General features: G+C 42.4%; 1 protein-coding gene across 7 annotated transcripts in view; it reads left to right on the top strand.

Moving 5' to 3' along the window:
- The window catches only part of CLASP1 (cytoplasmic linker associated protein 1), a 160,727-nt gene that overhangs the window by 36,840 nt on the left and 107,706 nt on the right, over positions 1-16,181 (top strand). For all 7 annotated transcript variants that reach the window (XM_069861419.1, XM_069861415.1, XM_069861418.1 and 4 more), the window contains exons 6-7: positions 1,590-1,687; positions 2,684-2,751. In XM_069861419.1, coding sequence (XP_069717520.1) covers positions 1,590-1,687; positions 2,684-2,751 — 166 coding nt within the window. The remainder of the gene's footprint in view (positions 1-1,589; positions 1,688-2,683; positions 2,752-16,181) is intronic.

The following is a 16,181-nucleotide window of genomic DNA, read 5'->3' as shown; positions in this document are numbered from 1 at the left end:
CTAAGGAAGTTTAATGTTCAGAGTTCTTCGCGGTTCTGAGCTGTGACTGAGCAAGCTGGTGCCATTCGAGGGGATATTGGGCTTAGAACTTGGACTTGTTGCACAGCCAGACACCTCGGTCCTGCCGTGAGTGAGCTCTTGAATGAATCTGAGTTGATGAAGGCACTGAAATGCCTTCCCCCCGTGCTGTCTTTTCCATGTTCTTGGCACAGCTCATTATCCCAATGCCCAGCTGCTGGGAGAAACGAGGCTGATCTCTTGCCCCTCGTCCTGGATCTGATTCTTCATCCCTGGGAAGCCTCTGCCAGAACTGATCGGACACAAACCGCTGTCAAAGCGGCTCCTGGTTGAACAGGAGCTGGTCCTGGCTCCCCTGGGGCGGCTTCTGCACTGCTGGTGCTTGCTCCTGAGCTCTGGGAAACCCGATGCTCGGTCAATGCTGCCCTCTCTTGGTGAGAGATGATGGAGAAACAGCTCCAGGTCAACTGCAGCGTTTTCCCCTTTTGTTATAGACACGGAAACTGTTCCGTTACAGCCCTTTTTGGAAAGAGCGGTTTCATTGGTTTCTTTTCAACTAATGCAGTTGTGTCACCCAGTGAGCATCTGGTGTGAGAACAGTGTTTAAAGTATGGCTAATTTCTTTAAAGTAAAATGCGCATCAAAGCTTTGTTATTGCTAAACCGAGTGTGATGGCAGGAGCTCCCTGCCTTACCCAGTGTGGGGTTTACACAGCCCTGCGACCTCTGATTAACTTTACATGCAGGCAATCCTGCCAAATGATGCAGCGACGACCCGAGCAGGAGGACGGGGCAAGATCAGTGGGAGTCAAGTGTTAGGGTCTTTTGTCTAGGAAGTAGGGCACGTGTGCTGCCCTTCGGCTCCCACCTATATGTGATTCAAGATTGAGCCCGCAAGACATCCTGTGTCTGGTCCTGATATGTGTGGGTGCTTGGGTGGCTGCCAGGCCACCTTCTATGAAGCAGAAGCGTACAGCTCCGTAGTTATTTCTGTAGGCAGAGCAGGTAGCCTGCATTCTCTGCCTGCTGTGTCAAGTGGAGGAAGGGGGTTCAGTAGAGAACTGACACTTGAGCCATTCGGTGGTTCTTCCGTTGGGTGGAGAAAAAGATGTGCTCAGCTCAGTTCGGAAAACTTGCTAAATTCACAGTGACTTGGGTGATTGATTATTCCTTCCTCCTCTCTATATTTTTTTTTTATCAACTCAGGAACAGAGGTTTGTAGGACAGCATTAAAAATCCATTTGTTTTATAATGTGCTAGTAATATGCAGTCTCTTAATGTGTATCTCCTTGCTTTTTCCGTCTACTAAATGTACCCGTTGCACACAATGGGTGAGCTTGGCAAAGGTAGCTGAGTTCCCTGTGTATGTGTCTGTGTGTGAAACCTTTTATCAGATGTCTTGACTGCCTTTTTAGTTCAGTTAGACCTGCTGGTACTGCTAATACCTGAAATGTGGGGATGGAAGCTCCTTCTGTGGTGATGTAAATAGTGGTAACTGTTGTTGCTGAGAAATATGCAAATGTCTTTCTCCAAGGTTATGAAGAGGATTGATTTCTCTCATCTTCCATTCAGGTTCGAGATGCAGCAATAAACAGTCTTGTGGAAATCTATAGACATGTTGGTGAACGCGTAAGGGCTGATCTCAGTAAAAAAGGACTACCCCAATCTCGGTGAGTTGAAAATGTCCTTATCTTAACTATTTTTTCACTGCTTTTTTATAGAATCTTAGAATCACCAGGCTGGAAAAGACCCACTGGATCATCGAGTTCAACCATTCCTGTCAAACACTAAACCATGCTCCTCAGTGCCTCGTCCACCCGTCCCTTAAACACCTCCAGGGGAGGTGACTCAACCACCTCCCTGGGCAGCCTGTTCCAGTGCCCAGTGACCCTTTCTGTGAAAAATTTTTTCCTGATGTCAAGCCTAAACCTCCCCTGGTGGAGCCTGAGGCCATTCCCTCTTGTCCTGTCCCCTGTCACTTGGGAGAAGAGGCCAGCACCCTCCTCCCTACAACCTCCTTTCAGGTAGTTGTAGAGAGCAATGAGGTCTCCCCTCAGCCTCCTCTTCTCCAGGCTAAACAACCTCAGCTCTCTCAGCTGTTCCTCATAAGGCCTGTGTGGTGGGTTTTATTTTGTTTTTTCGTAATCCTACAAACACTCTGGTTGCACTTAATGTGGATCCTGTACCTTTGCCCAAATACACCACAGCACCTTTGGAAAACCAATAAAATTGTTACAGACATGTAATTAACAGATAATGAGATGCAATAAATATCATCCGCTCCATCGAGCCTGTAATGTGAATGGGAAAATGCTAAGGCTAAAACCAAATGTGTGAAGCTGTTTGTGTTTTTTATGATATTTCTGCAAGTAGTTAACACAGGCAAAATAGTGCTAAACTGGAAATGTGCCTTCAGTTAGAAATACCCTCTTCAGTAATGTAGTATTTCCAGTGTATCTCTTACATCTTTAATATCAGTCCTTTCTCAGTTTTTCTCATCAGCCTTTGCACGTTGGGATTTTTTAATTCTAAAGTAACTTCTCTTGACACTGACGTTGGCTCAATGACCGGAGTGAAGCAGCATTTCCCCGGTAACATCTGAATTTAGAAGATTCCTAAAAATTCAGTTCATCCGTTCGTGATGTATTTCTTTAACTTTCAAACAGGTTGAATGTAATTTTTACAAAGTTCGACGAGGTCCAAAAATCTGGAAACATGATCCAGAGCACAAGTGGTGAGTAGAAGTACTTGAATTCTCTTTTGGGATGTTTTTAGCAATTTTGAGTTGGTGAAGCATTCAAATAGACACAGTGTAAGTATTCTGTTAGGGGAGACAAGTGTTCGATGATCATTCAGGAATATACACATAGCTTTTGGAGAAAATAAATTGATGCTTAGTCTGCTCTATCTTCCTAGCAGTGTCAGGAGGAGAATGAAGTTTAAGTTTCAGTGGTGTTAGAGCTGTCCTTCTTTTCTCCTGGAGTGTCATTAGGGAAATAGATCTTCTCTTTTTGAGTCCTTGTGCATCTTTGCTTAAATTGTTCATAAGGTAAATTAGTAATTTAAGAGAAGAAGCCTTTACAGTTTAATGCCGCAAATTGCACATTTTAATGTACATATTATTGTTCTAGTTACAGCTTATATTGTTTAGGGATTGTGTTTTGTAGTTCCTAAGTCTGTGTACTTTGTATTACCATTTATGACTGATAACCAAAGCCCTTATCAAAGCCTTGATTCTGTTTTTTTTTTTTTTTTGTCCAAGATTAGGACTTTGCTTGCTTTTAAAACAGATGTCTTATTAATGTATTTCTTATAGTTAAGCTTTTGAGATAGAAAGTATTTTTAGTAAGTGTCACTCATACTTAGGTATAGGTTCTTGAGAGTATTATTGGCAAAGGACTTCATCTTTCTGCTGACAGCCAAGTAGAGCTGAGAGAAGGAACATAGGTTCAATGCTGCAGGTTCCTATCAAGCTTACATCCTTTGCAAGGCTGAGAGCAGGATGTCCCAAATCTTTCGTACCACGCTCTTAGAAGCCAAGAAAGCAGAGAGGTCTCTGCTCTTTTAAACTGGAAAAGAAGTCTTTTTCGCTACTAGGCACCATTTTTCCTGCCATATCTATTTGAAAATGTGGTAAACTTAATCCCTGGAGGACATAATGAAATGGGTTCACTTTAGAATTCTGAACTTGCTTTTTAGATTATTCCAAAATGTGATGTGATTTTCTTGTATGTCTGGGAATGCTGAAGACCTAGTGCACGTGATGGGATGGGCTAACCTATGCTTTTGTGAGATATGGAAAAGCATTGGCTGAGTATTTAGTATGAAATAGGCAAGATGTGTAAGAATAAACATTAATTAAAAGCAAGAAACTGAAGTTAACTTAGATTTGCAATGAAAGTTTTAGTTCTGCAGTTATTTTTGCACATGTATGTCCCAGAACAGTACCAGACAAATTGCTTGCTCATCACTGCCCTTTGAGAGGTTGTTCTGATCTCTAGACTGAGCATTCTGGTTCCTGCTGGGATATGATTCAAGGCTGCAGGCATCACTGAAGTTATTAAAAGGAGCAAGATGGGATTATGGGGATGACCTCTTCTGGCCGACAGTTCTTAGACTGCCATCTCTTCCCAAGAAAGCAAATCATCTGGTTCAAAACTCCATGTTTTGGTTTTTTTTTTGTCCGTAAGTGCAAGTAAAGCATCTGTGAGTGTTAGATCTGCTCATTTTAGGCTTCATTGAGAATTATTTTTTTCTTCTTTTACCCCATCCTCTGTCACTGTCGAGATGACTATAAAGGTTTAGCTTTCATACAGTGCCTGAGACCTTGCACACCTTCTCATGTCCTTGACTTCATTGACGGGCTTTTTGTGCTTCTGTATACAAGTACTCCTGTCTTTCTCACTCTGCTTAACCTGATCTGCTGATGTCTCACTGTCCTTGGTTGCGCTGTGGCTGGGTGCAATCCCCAGAGTGTGCGTTAGCGTTTTTCCACTGTCAAAGCTCCTGTGTGGGCACTGAGACTGAAGAGTAATCTGGGGGGTAAGGGTGTACGGGGGAAATGGAGGAGTGTTACAGGATCAAGGTGTGGAAAGGACATGGTCTCCCATTGCTCTATAGGACCTTTTCATCTTTCCTAACAATAAAAAAAATCTGTAGTTGCATGAGTTAGCTTCACAAGTCAGAACTGTTTTAAAATTAATAATGAGAACGTGTTATTAATACCTTTTTCTGTGCATTTCTGTTCAGTTTCCCATAGCGCTGTAGGCTGGTTTGTTGCTTCTTCCTCACCCTCCAAGCACAGCACAAATAGAGCACACGTGCTCACTGTATCTAACATGTCAGCACCTCTGTGCAACTTCCACTTTATCTTTTTGAGGTTTCATCAGCCAGTGGAGGAGACTTATTTTCACCCATAGTCACAAGTTTGTTATGGCCTAAATATGAGCTAAGTTTGTCAGGTTTCTTCTGTCTCTGACACCTCCTGCAGCTTTTGAACAAAGGTGACGCTTTCAGCAGCTGTCAGAAACTCCAGGAAAGATGATAAATACTGCACATCCAGAAGATTTGTCATTTCTCAGGAAGCAGCTGTGTCACTGTTGTTAATCCTTTGAGACTGGTGAAGTGCAGTATTGATTATGGGGGATGTCAGTCTGTCATGATTGTACCTCTCCTTTTAGATTGTAACCCTGCCTGGCATTGCCTGTAGTGGCGGTCAGTGTGTGAACACACTACTAACGCGTTAACCTTCACGTTGTATGGCCTAGGTCGGAGGACTTCAGGTGATATGATGGAGTTGTACTGTGTCTTAAAAGCTTATGCTAGTCCCTCTATGTAGCCAGGGTGTACTCTTTCTAGCTCTACACAGGCTGCACAAGTGTTTTATATTTACTTATCTTTCTGTACTGTGCTCCATTAGTGCTTCTTTGACTTTATCTTGTATTGCTTGATTATTTTTTTGGCTATGTTCTATTTTTATTGTTTAGTAATACAACAGTTAAATGAGTAGCGGGGTGAGAGAGGTTTGCATGGTAACCTGAGGTGTTTCATTAAGTCAGAGGGAGGTTTTGGCATGCCAAAGTATGCTGCTTGTTGCTAGGCTACCAGCAGCCCTTATAGCGAGAATATGAAGTTAAAATGCATGTTGGATTTCTCGATGATTCTCGGTGCATCGCTCTCTTATTATTTGGCATATAATTAGTCAACCTCTTGAAGCAAAAATTATGGTTTTCCCCCCTTTGGGCTTTCAGCAAGCTAATTATTTTTTGTGTAACTGCTTTTGCTAATTATGGAGATGCCTTATTCCTCTGGGACAAATACATTTTCAGCATGAAAGAGCCAATAATTGCCAGCTAGTCAGCTGCTGACTTCGCGTGTTGTTGTGTGATGATCTTTAGTTGGATGTGATACAGAGAGCAGCTATTGGATATAAACAGACTGCCAAGAAATTCGTGCTGCATGGCTTCCTTGTATTATGGCTGGAAAGTCTTGAACATAAAGCGTACAGTTTTTCCATGGATTTGAATTGACTTTGGATCAGATCTGGACTCCAGAAGACTTTATAATCAAGTTTCAGGACATATAAAAGAATGAATCGGTGAGCTACTGAGAGATACAGACTATGAAGACTTCCTTGTCTGTGCTGAGTTTTGACTGTGCTCGGGAGTGCTTAAGGATAGTGGGGGTAGCAGTGGTCTTGGGCTGCAAGGAAATCAAAGCAGATCTAAAGCCAGAAGTCTGGAGCTGAGATCTCTCCCCTACAGATACTTGCACAGAGTAAGGTGGGGAGAGGATGCAGTGTCAGTAGTTGCCTGCCTGAGTTAGTCTGCTAAGAGCAAGCAGGTTAATTTAGAAAATACTAAAATAGCAGACATGATAATTTTAGTTACTGAAAGCCTATGAAGAAGGAACAATATTACTCTTGAATAGAACTACTTCTGTATTTGGGATATTGCTTAAGGTAACTACGCTATTTGATGAATTAATTCTGTTTATGATGGAGTTGACAACTTGGAGGTGGTTAGATGGAAGCTAGGACTATTGTAGATTCCTGTGTTTTGCTCTAATAAAGCAGAGTCACTGAAATGTTATTTTGGTATTTATTTTAAGTAGGAAAAATCACCCACGTGTGCCAGGCATTGCCATGTGTCTGTGGGAGGGATTTTGTTTGTTTGTCAACACACATCCAAGCACCAGAATTACAAGGTGGAAGGAGGGGCGACTGTCTTTGATGCAGAGAGGGTTTCAACCAGTGAATGCTCCACTGTGCTTTTCTGCATTCATACCTCCTTGTGCAATTTAGTTGTTTTCTATGAATACTGTTTTCAAGTTGAAATAGAAAATGAAATAGAAAATTAATTTCATTGACTCAGCATTCCTGCGGCATAAAGAAAGGAAATATCCCTTCACCTGCACAGGGGCTGAGAGCAGTACTAGTTCTGAACGATACTTGAGTGACTTCTGTTAACTGGTTAGTATATCCTTGTGGAAGATACAAATGGAGAAGACAAGCTCTGCTCCCTAATACACAGCTTTGTTATTAAGCATGTTTCTGCCTCCTGGATTGTAACCTCTTAAATTTAGAGGGAGGGATGTGAGCAAGCAGCCACTGCAGGACACACGGAGCTGAGCCTGCTTTTATTTTGGAGGAGAGGTGGCAATCGTCTGCTAGGTCACACACAGAGGAGTCATTCAGGAGGGTGGAGAGTTTGCTGGTGGTGGAGTTGCAGAGAGACATGTAGGGCTGCTTCCCAGCACAGTGCTCTTCCCCAGCATCTCACCAGCGCTGCAGATAATGACTACGGGGAAAGGTAGGTGCTAATGAATGTGCCACAGGGATGGATGGGTTTATTTGTTAGTGTCTGAGTATTTGCCTGTGAGATTTCTTTTTAATGATGTGAAGAGAGTGAAATGATTGTGCTGTAAAAGTTGAACTTAAAAGAATAGCCTGTAAACATCTGTAGCCTGGTGTCAATACCAAGCACAGCTTAAGCTTCTGTATTTGATAAATGCATTTGGGTGGAAGAAGAGGATGTTTTTATATAGGTGAACAGAACAGGCTGTGATGGGTGAAGGACAGGTATTTTCAGACACCCGGGACTGTGATGTTTTTGATCGATCACTGAGGGTTTAATTTCCTGACTTGTTTCCTTTTGCAGCATCAGATGGGAAGATTATTTGAATTGGTTGTGAGTTTTGAATAACACTGTGTCACAATTCCAAGAATGTGTCAAATGGAGACATCACTGACTTCTCTGCGTTTTTATGCTTTAACTGTGTTTCTGTAACAGGGTAGCTGTGGAAGTTGGAGGGGACTAGGTGAAATGGAAAGGCAGGAGAGCTCTATATCTATTAATCTGTAAAGAATTAGTTTGCAGGATGGAAGCATGTATTGCATTTATTTTTGGTACATCAGAAGTCTATGCTCTTCATCTCAGCTTTCAGAGGAAATGATTTCTGTTGGCCATCTTTGCAAAAGCTGCATCCTTCTCTGTTTTTTTCTTCCCTTCTCTCCATTGAATGTACCTGTTGTCCTGTTGAAATCCTTGTTACACTGAGGATGTAGTACACTAAATTGAGGAATTCTGAGATCGCTGGAGTTGTATAGACCTTGGGTTTGTATTGATACTTCTTATCTCAAGATAGGTGTTAATTGGCAGCTCTTTCTGTAATGGATTGAAGATGGAAATCACCTGGGGAAGTGGAATATTATGGAATTGATGCTGCATGTGACAGTAGGTGCTATTTTTACAGGCAGTTCTTCATTTTAGGGGCTTAGATCATTTCGCAATATTACGGTTTCACAATGCTCTTCCAAGGCAATTATTACATGTATTTTCAGAGGAGGCAGGGGATGCGTTTGTGTGGTTTTACTCGTGAACAGTTAGTAAATGTGTCCTAGCTCCAGGAACAAACCACCAAAACCTCTCCAGGCTACTTCTCCTTCTCATCCTGAACTACATCTACATCACCTGTCACAGGACACTGTCATCATCTACAGCTCAGAGACCTTTTTACTCAGGCTCCTCCTGCCCAGATCAAAGGAGGAATTGAGAACGATATATTGTTTTTCCAAAGCTGGCATTGTGTTGAATAATTAATGTACTTAACTGCTTATTAAAGAAAACAAGCACATATCTGTTGCTAATGAAGCATGATGATTTTATCATGCTGGGAACTTCTCAGCTTTGAAAATGCAGCTGGTGGAATGAAGAGCCTGGGGCATAGTCCAGCCGGTCTTATCTGCTGGAAAATGCCTGACCTGCAGGTCACGGTTGGTTGCAACTGTGGTAGTAGCAAATGTCAGAAGAAAAACAAGGGCGTAAGCTGTTAGTGCTATTGTGTCTTCTAGATTGAATCCAAAGTGCCTTGACCGCAGGATTCACTTGCAAAGAAGCAGCAGGCTAAGGTTTGATTGTGTGTGTGTCATCACTTCCCTAACCCCTCTAATAATTTTATATAAACACAGAAATAGTCTTCTGGCAATGCTTTGGGGTAACCAATGAGAACCACTCTACTGCTGTGATTCAGACCACTCTGTTGTGGTCTTTGTCTCCAATTTCTTTTATGTTTTTCTGTGTCAGGTAGGTTTCATCTGTAAAACAAAGCCTCAAATCTGGGGTGGTCATTGTCTTTAAGAATCTCAACCAGTTTCCTGGTACCCTCTATGCTGCTTTGCCCAGCTCTCTCCTTTGTAGATCTTTTGTGAGAGAGAGTTTAAGGATCAAGGCTGGAGCAATATTATAACTCCAGTTACATTTTCACATGCAAGGGATAACTCTGAATTCCATAGTTTTGATCTGGGAGCTTTGTCATTTATTACAGACTGCATTTTCCAGGGGCAAATTTATCAACAGGGTGGTTCATACACACGTGCATGCGCACATGTATAAATTGTTGATGTAGCAGTGATTTTGAAGTCAGTCTTCTAATTCTGAACAATTTTCTGAGAGACAGGAGTACAAATTACTCAAATATTTTAAAGGAGGGCTGGCATGCTAAGGGCAACCTGGTGTGAGTAATAAGTATCCCACAGTTGTATATTTGGAAGGTAGGTGAAGCTTATTTGGGTCACATTTGTATATATTTAGTGTGTTATGTCTTTAGTGTTTGTTGGGGAAGCACAGTAACAAATGCAAGTGAAGGTATCACGTGCTTTCTGCTGCTGTGGAAAGAATTACAGAAGTGTTCTTGAGCAGGAAACTTTGCCTGGGGCTCACAGGTAGTTCAGGCTCCACAAAAAATGGTGGAGGGGTGGGAGTCTTTGTTCCTCCCTTGTGTATGTTGGCTGGGTGCTGGGTTCCCTAGAGCAGGCTCCTGATACTTGGCAGTGGATGCTCTGAGCTGGTTTTATATAGAATCACTGTCCCAGTTAGAATTAAATTGCTGTCATTTGGCCATTGCTGAGGCTGCTGATTAAGACTGCTTGGTGGAGATATGGTTTCTTGCATGTCTTGTGGAACACTTAGAATTCTTGTGCTGCTGCTCTCATTTATTTGAGACTGGTTTTGACGTTGAGCATGTAAGAAATGAACTGAGTGTGGCTGCTGTAATTAGCAGCCTCTGAGGCCAGCAGTCACCCTAACGCAATCGGTGAACTATAGGATAGGCTTTTGGGGCTAATGAGAGTATGTGAGGCATCCGTGTTTTTCCTGCTGGTGATGAAGAGCCTCCTTGCCCTTGCAGAGCAGTGTCTGTGTAGCATAACTGCCGTAGCTGCAGCTACCATAACTATGAGATTTTATTTGAGTGTCTATACTGTAAAGCACTTGGTTGATTTCTGAAGAACCTAAGAACAAATGCTTGCAGGCTTGAAGGTGTTCTCATATCTGGTCACATTTAATATACAAATAATTGACCTTAGGCTGGGTGAGATTGGACTGCCAAGTCCATTTCTGAGAAAGACATAATAATACAGATGATGTATCCAGTTTTAACATACAGTGGTAGAACAAGAACTGCAGTTACAGCCATGTGACTTGGGGACATGAAGAGGACCTTTTTCTTCTAAACACAGGAGTGGACAAGTGCTCATTTGTTACTCTAGTGGGAAATACAGTTAATGCATTGTTTGTACTTGGCCATGGTCTGGCATTATGTTGCCCTTCTTCATTATGTTTGGCTGAAATATTTGTTTGTAACTTAAATAGATACAGTGATGCGAAATAGAGCAAACCCAAACTATAAGAAGTAAAAGTGTCCTATTTTTGTAGTATTAAGACAGCAAATACTGCATAATGACTGGGTTTCTTCTGCCTGCTGAAGGAATTAATTCTGCCTTGCTGCTCTGTCAAAGGAATCTTTTTGTTGCATTGTGCAAAGCAGTTTGAGTATTTTGTTTATTCCCTTGAAGCCCAAAACTGCAGACAGCCCTGGATAATCCTGTCTTGGTTTGCGCCCTACGTGAAGCCTGCAGGGAGCTCACTGCAGCCAGACCTCCATGAGGAAAGCTGCTAACGGCTGCTGCTTTGCAGTTGGCCTTCAGAGTCAAGCCAGGTGAATTTTAGCACAAACAATACCCGGCAGAGGAAGAGAAAAATACTTTAATTCACTGTAGAGTGTCACCTGAACTGATTTTCTCAAGAATGGCAAAACATACAACTACGTTTCTAGATCTGCTTCTTTTCCTTCAGAGCACCACAAAAATCCTTTAGATGCTTGACACAGAAATTTCTGGTATTAGATGCTGATGCTAATGTCCAGTGAATAAAATTCATACCTGGACTTCATTGGAAACCAGAATGGATAGTGGTTTGGTAGTGTTTTAGATGCTTATATGCAGAGGTAGGAAAGGTAAGTTTACACCCATTTTTTAGTTCAAATTTGATCACTTTGATGTTAATGGACTATTTCTAATGTTTTAAATGGGAAATGGAACAGGGCCCTTTATAAACTGCTGGTTGACTATATTGTAATAGCATTGTATGGGGGTTTTAGCCACTGATGGCTCCTAGTCTTTCAGAGGGAAGGGAGAAATAGTTTTATGTATGAAACAGGGTTGGCACTGCTTCTTCCAATGCTTTCTTTATGCAGTTGGCATATGGAGTTGGTGCTGCCTTCCACTGCTGTGTAATGAGGCTGTTCCCTTTGGGTGCGGTGTGGGTACGGGAAAGAATTAGTACATCTTTAAGAAATGATACATGTCTTCCACATACATCTCTCCTGAGTAACGGAACTGTCTAGTGGAGCTCTGGCTCTTAATGAGATCTGACATTTCTAATTAGGCCTGCTTTATGAAGAATGGGTCTAACTTTGTTCCTGATCATTTATATTTCTCCTTCTCCCCGACACCCACTACCCTCACACACCCCAGCTCTTGCTTGTGAGCAGGAGGGATCAGGGACAGTCCTGGAGTCAGCTCTGGAGAGGCAGGGCTGGGCACACTTCTCTCCCGTTGCAGCTCTGCCAGTGCACTTCAGATCCAATTTATGCTCCTGCTGTTTGAGCCCTGTGCTGAGCAGGAGCTGGATCTGCAGAGAATTCTAATCACATGGTGCTTCTGTGATGTAGAGAGACAATCATGCTCCTTTTCACTGGAGACTTAAATAAGATCTGATCCTGATCTTCCACAGGCAAAATTTTTATGCACCATCTCACTGTAACTTATTCTCTCTATCCTCCCCAGTAAGAAGCTTCATACTTGTCTCTAGTGCTTTCCTGGTTTGGTTTTTTTTTTTTTTTTTTTTTTTGATGTGCTGGGTCTTGTCTCACCACAGTGCGCTTTCTCCAAGGAACAGAATCTGGGGTGGGTCTTGGGTATGAGCATTATGCCCCTTCCTTGCTGCTCCCCTTCATATTGCTTCCTGAAGCATAGTTATTGTCATGGGCTCTAAAGCAGCATTGTCCCTATTTTGTCCAAACTATTTCTTGTTTATAGCAGTGTGGTGTAAGTGCCTTTGTGCACTCTGTTGCCTGAGAGTGCGGGAGATGTGGCAGGACACTGGGGCACTGGGGCATTTTGAGGCAGAGGTGGGCAGTGCAAGGTCCTGTGGAATAGTAAATGTGAAGCCTGTATTTTCTCTAGCTAGTCAGCATTAAAAATAGGGTTAAAACCTGAAGCGTTTTATTTGATACTCCTTGTGGTAGAAGGTGATTGCCTGACAACCATGGGAAACCAGGCAGGAGGCTCTATAACCTGCAGAAGGAAGTTCCATTCTGGGTGTCCACTGTGAGCGTGAGGAAATGGTTCAGCCCTTTCTACTACCTTCCTTCTGAGGAGGCTGGATCACAGAGCTGTCTAAAGCAGCATGTTTTATGTGCCCCATAAACTGTTGTGTGCTATCAGTCTAATGCAACAATATCCCTCAGCAATGTTTGATAATGCTCTTGTCCCTTGACTGGTAACAACCCTACCAGCCGTTTTTGAATGTGGATGGTCTCTGCTCCCTGAGCACGGAGGCGATTTCTGTAAAATGGTACAGTACAAATGCCCATAAAAGACTGTGATGAGCAGCTCATCTTTTAATTTTGGGGCTAGAATCTTGACTTCTCTGTACCTGTAATGCTTTGGTCGCTAATTCCAGAAGACTTGCAAACTGGAAATAAGACCTTTTCCAGCAAGAGATTTTCATCATGTTTTATGCAGGTGCCAGTAGTACTAAAGGGACTGAGGGGACAGCCCTGTGCTCACTTTTTCCACCAGCTGATAGTTTTTCTCTTTGGGGATGGTGAATGAAGCACCGGAACAGGTTGCTAAGATGATCTCCATCCATAGAGACTTCTAAAACTTGGCTGGATGAGGCCCTGGGCAATGTGGTACAACTTTGTCAGCCCTGCTTTAGAGAGGAGATTGGATCACTTGGCCTCCACAGGTCCTTTCCAACCTAAATTATTCTAGGATCTTATTTTTCCTTTACCAGTAGGCAGTAGGAAGATCTCCAAAGTAATCAAATGTTTTTTTACTAGGTACTCTTATAGCTGTGCATGTTAGTAAGCTAAAGGCAAAGACTGCCAATGTCATTTGAGATGCTGTGTTTGTTACTGAATGCTACAGTTTTTCAAGAGTGGTAACAGTGCTAAAAGCAGAAGAAAATATGACCTCAGCAAACAACACAGCCTGGTGTCAGCATGAAATGCCTGCAAGCCAAAACAGAGGCACCTCTATAAATGGCAGCGTGCATCATTTAATTTACATCCTCTGCTGATTTAGTGTTATTCTAGATTTGATGAGAATACTTTATTCTAGTTTTATTGGTCTGTCATCAGTGTGACTGTCAAGTTGTGACAAGGGTATATTTATAAAGAATTAAGATGCAGATTACACTGATATTAAGAATTTAAAGCTTGGTATGTAAATGTAGATACATTGGAATTGTTTGAGGAGCAGCTTGCTACAAATTAGTAGGTGGACTGTTTTGTTCCATTTAATCTTCATGCTGTTCTTCAAAATACTCCTTTTAGAAGTCTTCTGAACCTTAACTTGTAATGGTAACTTTATTTTGCTGGCTGAGCTCTGTGTTCCAGTTCCCCATGCAGATAAACAAAGCGCTTCTTTTAGCTCATGATATATGAATGCATTTTTTTTCATCTTGGTGACAGAGTAAAGTTTTAGACCGTCTTCATAATGTTTGCCAAAGGAAGCTAAGTAAGTCTGGTTTAAATGTAATCTAGGTGACTAAGAACCAGCCCCCCCCTCCCCCGGCCCCCATGTTCTAGGCAGTAGTTATCAGTGGTTCTTTGTGTCAATGGGAGGGAGGTTCCAGATGCCAGCATGAATTAGTAGGATCCTGGTTCTAGTGTTTAAAAACTTATAAGACATGAGCTTCCACACCCTCTATCTCCTCTGTTTTGCTTTTCAGTTAAAACTTCATCAGTTCAGTCCCCAGGTTGTGAAGTGGAGGGGGGCAGTAGTAGGGACCCATTAAGCTTTGCGTGGGAAAGAAAGCAAGCCAAACAGCTCAAGCTGAAGCTCATAGAAGCATTTTACTACTTACGAATGCCAGTATGTGAAAGTGGTCTTCAAATTCATGTCTCCCAGTTAAAACACCTGATCTTACTTGCTTTTATCTCTGGAGCAAAGCTGAAAGTGAATCTGTAGTTCTCTGCCATGGGTGCCAATTCCTCTGTTTGCTAATTCTCCTTTAAGTGAAGGCAAGCACAGATGGCTGTTAAAGAGAACCAGATGATTTGCCGGCATAGTGGTGGTGTTTGCAGGAGTGAGACTTGGGCAGGCTTGAGGCTGCTTTGTTGTTATTGCTTTTAGTTAAAAATTTTCATTTAGAAAGTTGAAATTCCTTTGTTTTGTCCCTCTTTTTTTTGTTTGTGGTGGGATTCATTTTTTTTTTCCATTCTAGCAGGGTGGTGGTTGATCTTTTGTTTATTGTAAAGGATCCATTCTCGTTAGGCATGGAGCCTAAGTGAGAATGGGGCACGCAGGGAGAAGTTCCAATGTAGGACATGCCTTAATTCCATGAGAGACTTAAGGATTCCTCCCCCAATAGCGCCAGGAGGCAAAGGTGTCCTTATCCCTTCAACAGACCCTTTCCTTCCAACTAAATAATGCCGAGAAGAGACCCTCTCCAGAGGGGTGCTGTGAGCATAGTTTCATCTCTTTAGCTCCATTGAGTTAGTGTAGGACTGAAGGCCTCCCGGGTGCTGGTTAATATGCAGGCTGATTGTTCAAAGGTTGCTTGCCTGGCTGGCTTGTGGCACCTGAGTGTGGGTCCAGGAATTGCCAGTGTCTAGGGAACTGGGGGGCTGTGCACAATATCCAGTGAACCAGGGTGCTACTGGTCACCAATACCTTCAGACTACCCCAGCGGTACAAATGGTAAATAGCCATTGTCTAAACATTCAGTTCCAGTCTGGACAAAATAATAATAATTGCTACTTGGAAATAAAATAACTACTCTGTAATGGAGGTGAGTGATTCAGGTGGCTCAGGTGACCTAAGTGGTTGGCTTGTGAGCCTCAGATGAACCAATCTGCTCTCATGTTCAGGGAAGCCCCAAAACTTTTCCTCTCTGAATAGACTGATAGCCACTAAAGTATTTGGCCATGTATGAAGAATAATTATTGTTAGACAGAAATCTTCTCAGGTGCCTGCAAGGATACAGGACTTCAGTGCTCGTGCTTGCAAAAGGAACGAAGTGGTCTGGCAGACCCCTCAAAGCTCTAACTGTCTTCTCCAGACATGCTGAAGGCTTATCTGCACATTAAGCATAGAATTTGGGTTTAGGGATTTGATAAGATGTTATTGTTCCATAAATTTTATTCCTCCTTCTTTTGACGTAGCTGCTTCTGGAGGCAGAGTGCTGTTAGTTCCCCTTGTGTTTGGTTTTCAGTAACAGCCTTTGACAGACAGCAGTGCCCTGTGAGCACTCCTTGTTATTTGTGGTTAAACAACAAGGTACCAGCAGCCTGTATTGCATTCTAAAAATTACTGACTTGGATGGAGAAATAGTTGTGGCTTTTTCTTCTGCAATCCAGTCAGCTGACATGTTCTGATATGCCACTACTGATACTTTTCTGTTTTCTTCAGTTCTCATCTTTATAGCCTATAGTCAATTGTGCATGCTAATTTTTGTAATGTTAATTCTTCATAGTGATTCTTCAGATAGTCTGAACAGTGCTTGGAAACAGCTGCTAATAATAAAAACTTGCTAATTTGGTACTTGTATCTGCCTCCGATTTTCACACCTCCTCTGTGCTATTGCCACTACCATA

This window comes from Phaenicophaeus curvirostris, chromosome 7, assembly GCF_032191515.1.
Source record: "Phaenicophaeus curvirostris isolate KB17595 chromosome 7, BPBGC_Pcur_1.0, whole genome shotgun sequence".
NCBI classification, from domain to species: domain Eukaryota; kingdom Metazoa; phylum Chordata; class Aves; order Cuculiformes; family Cuculidae; genus Phaenicophaeus; species Phaenicophaeus curvirostris.
Note: the sequence above shows the minus strand (reverse complement) of the source record. Positions and strands in the feature narration are given on the sequence as shown.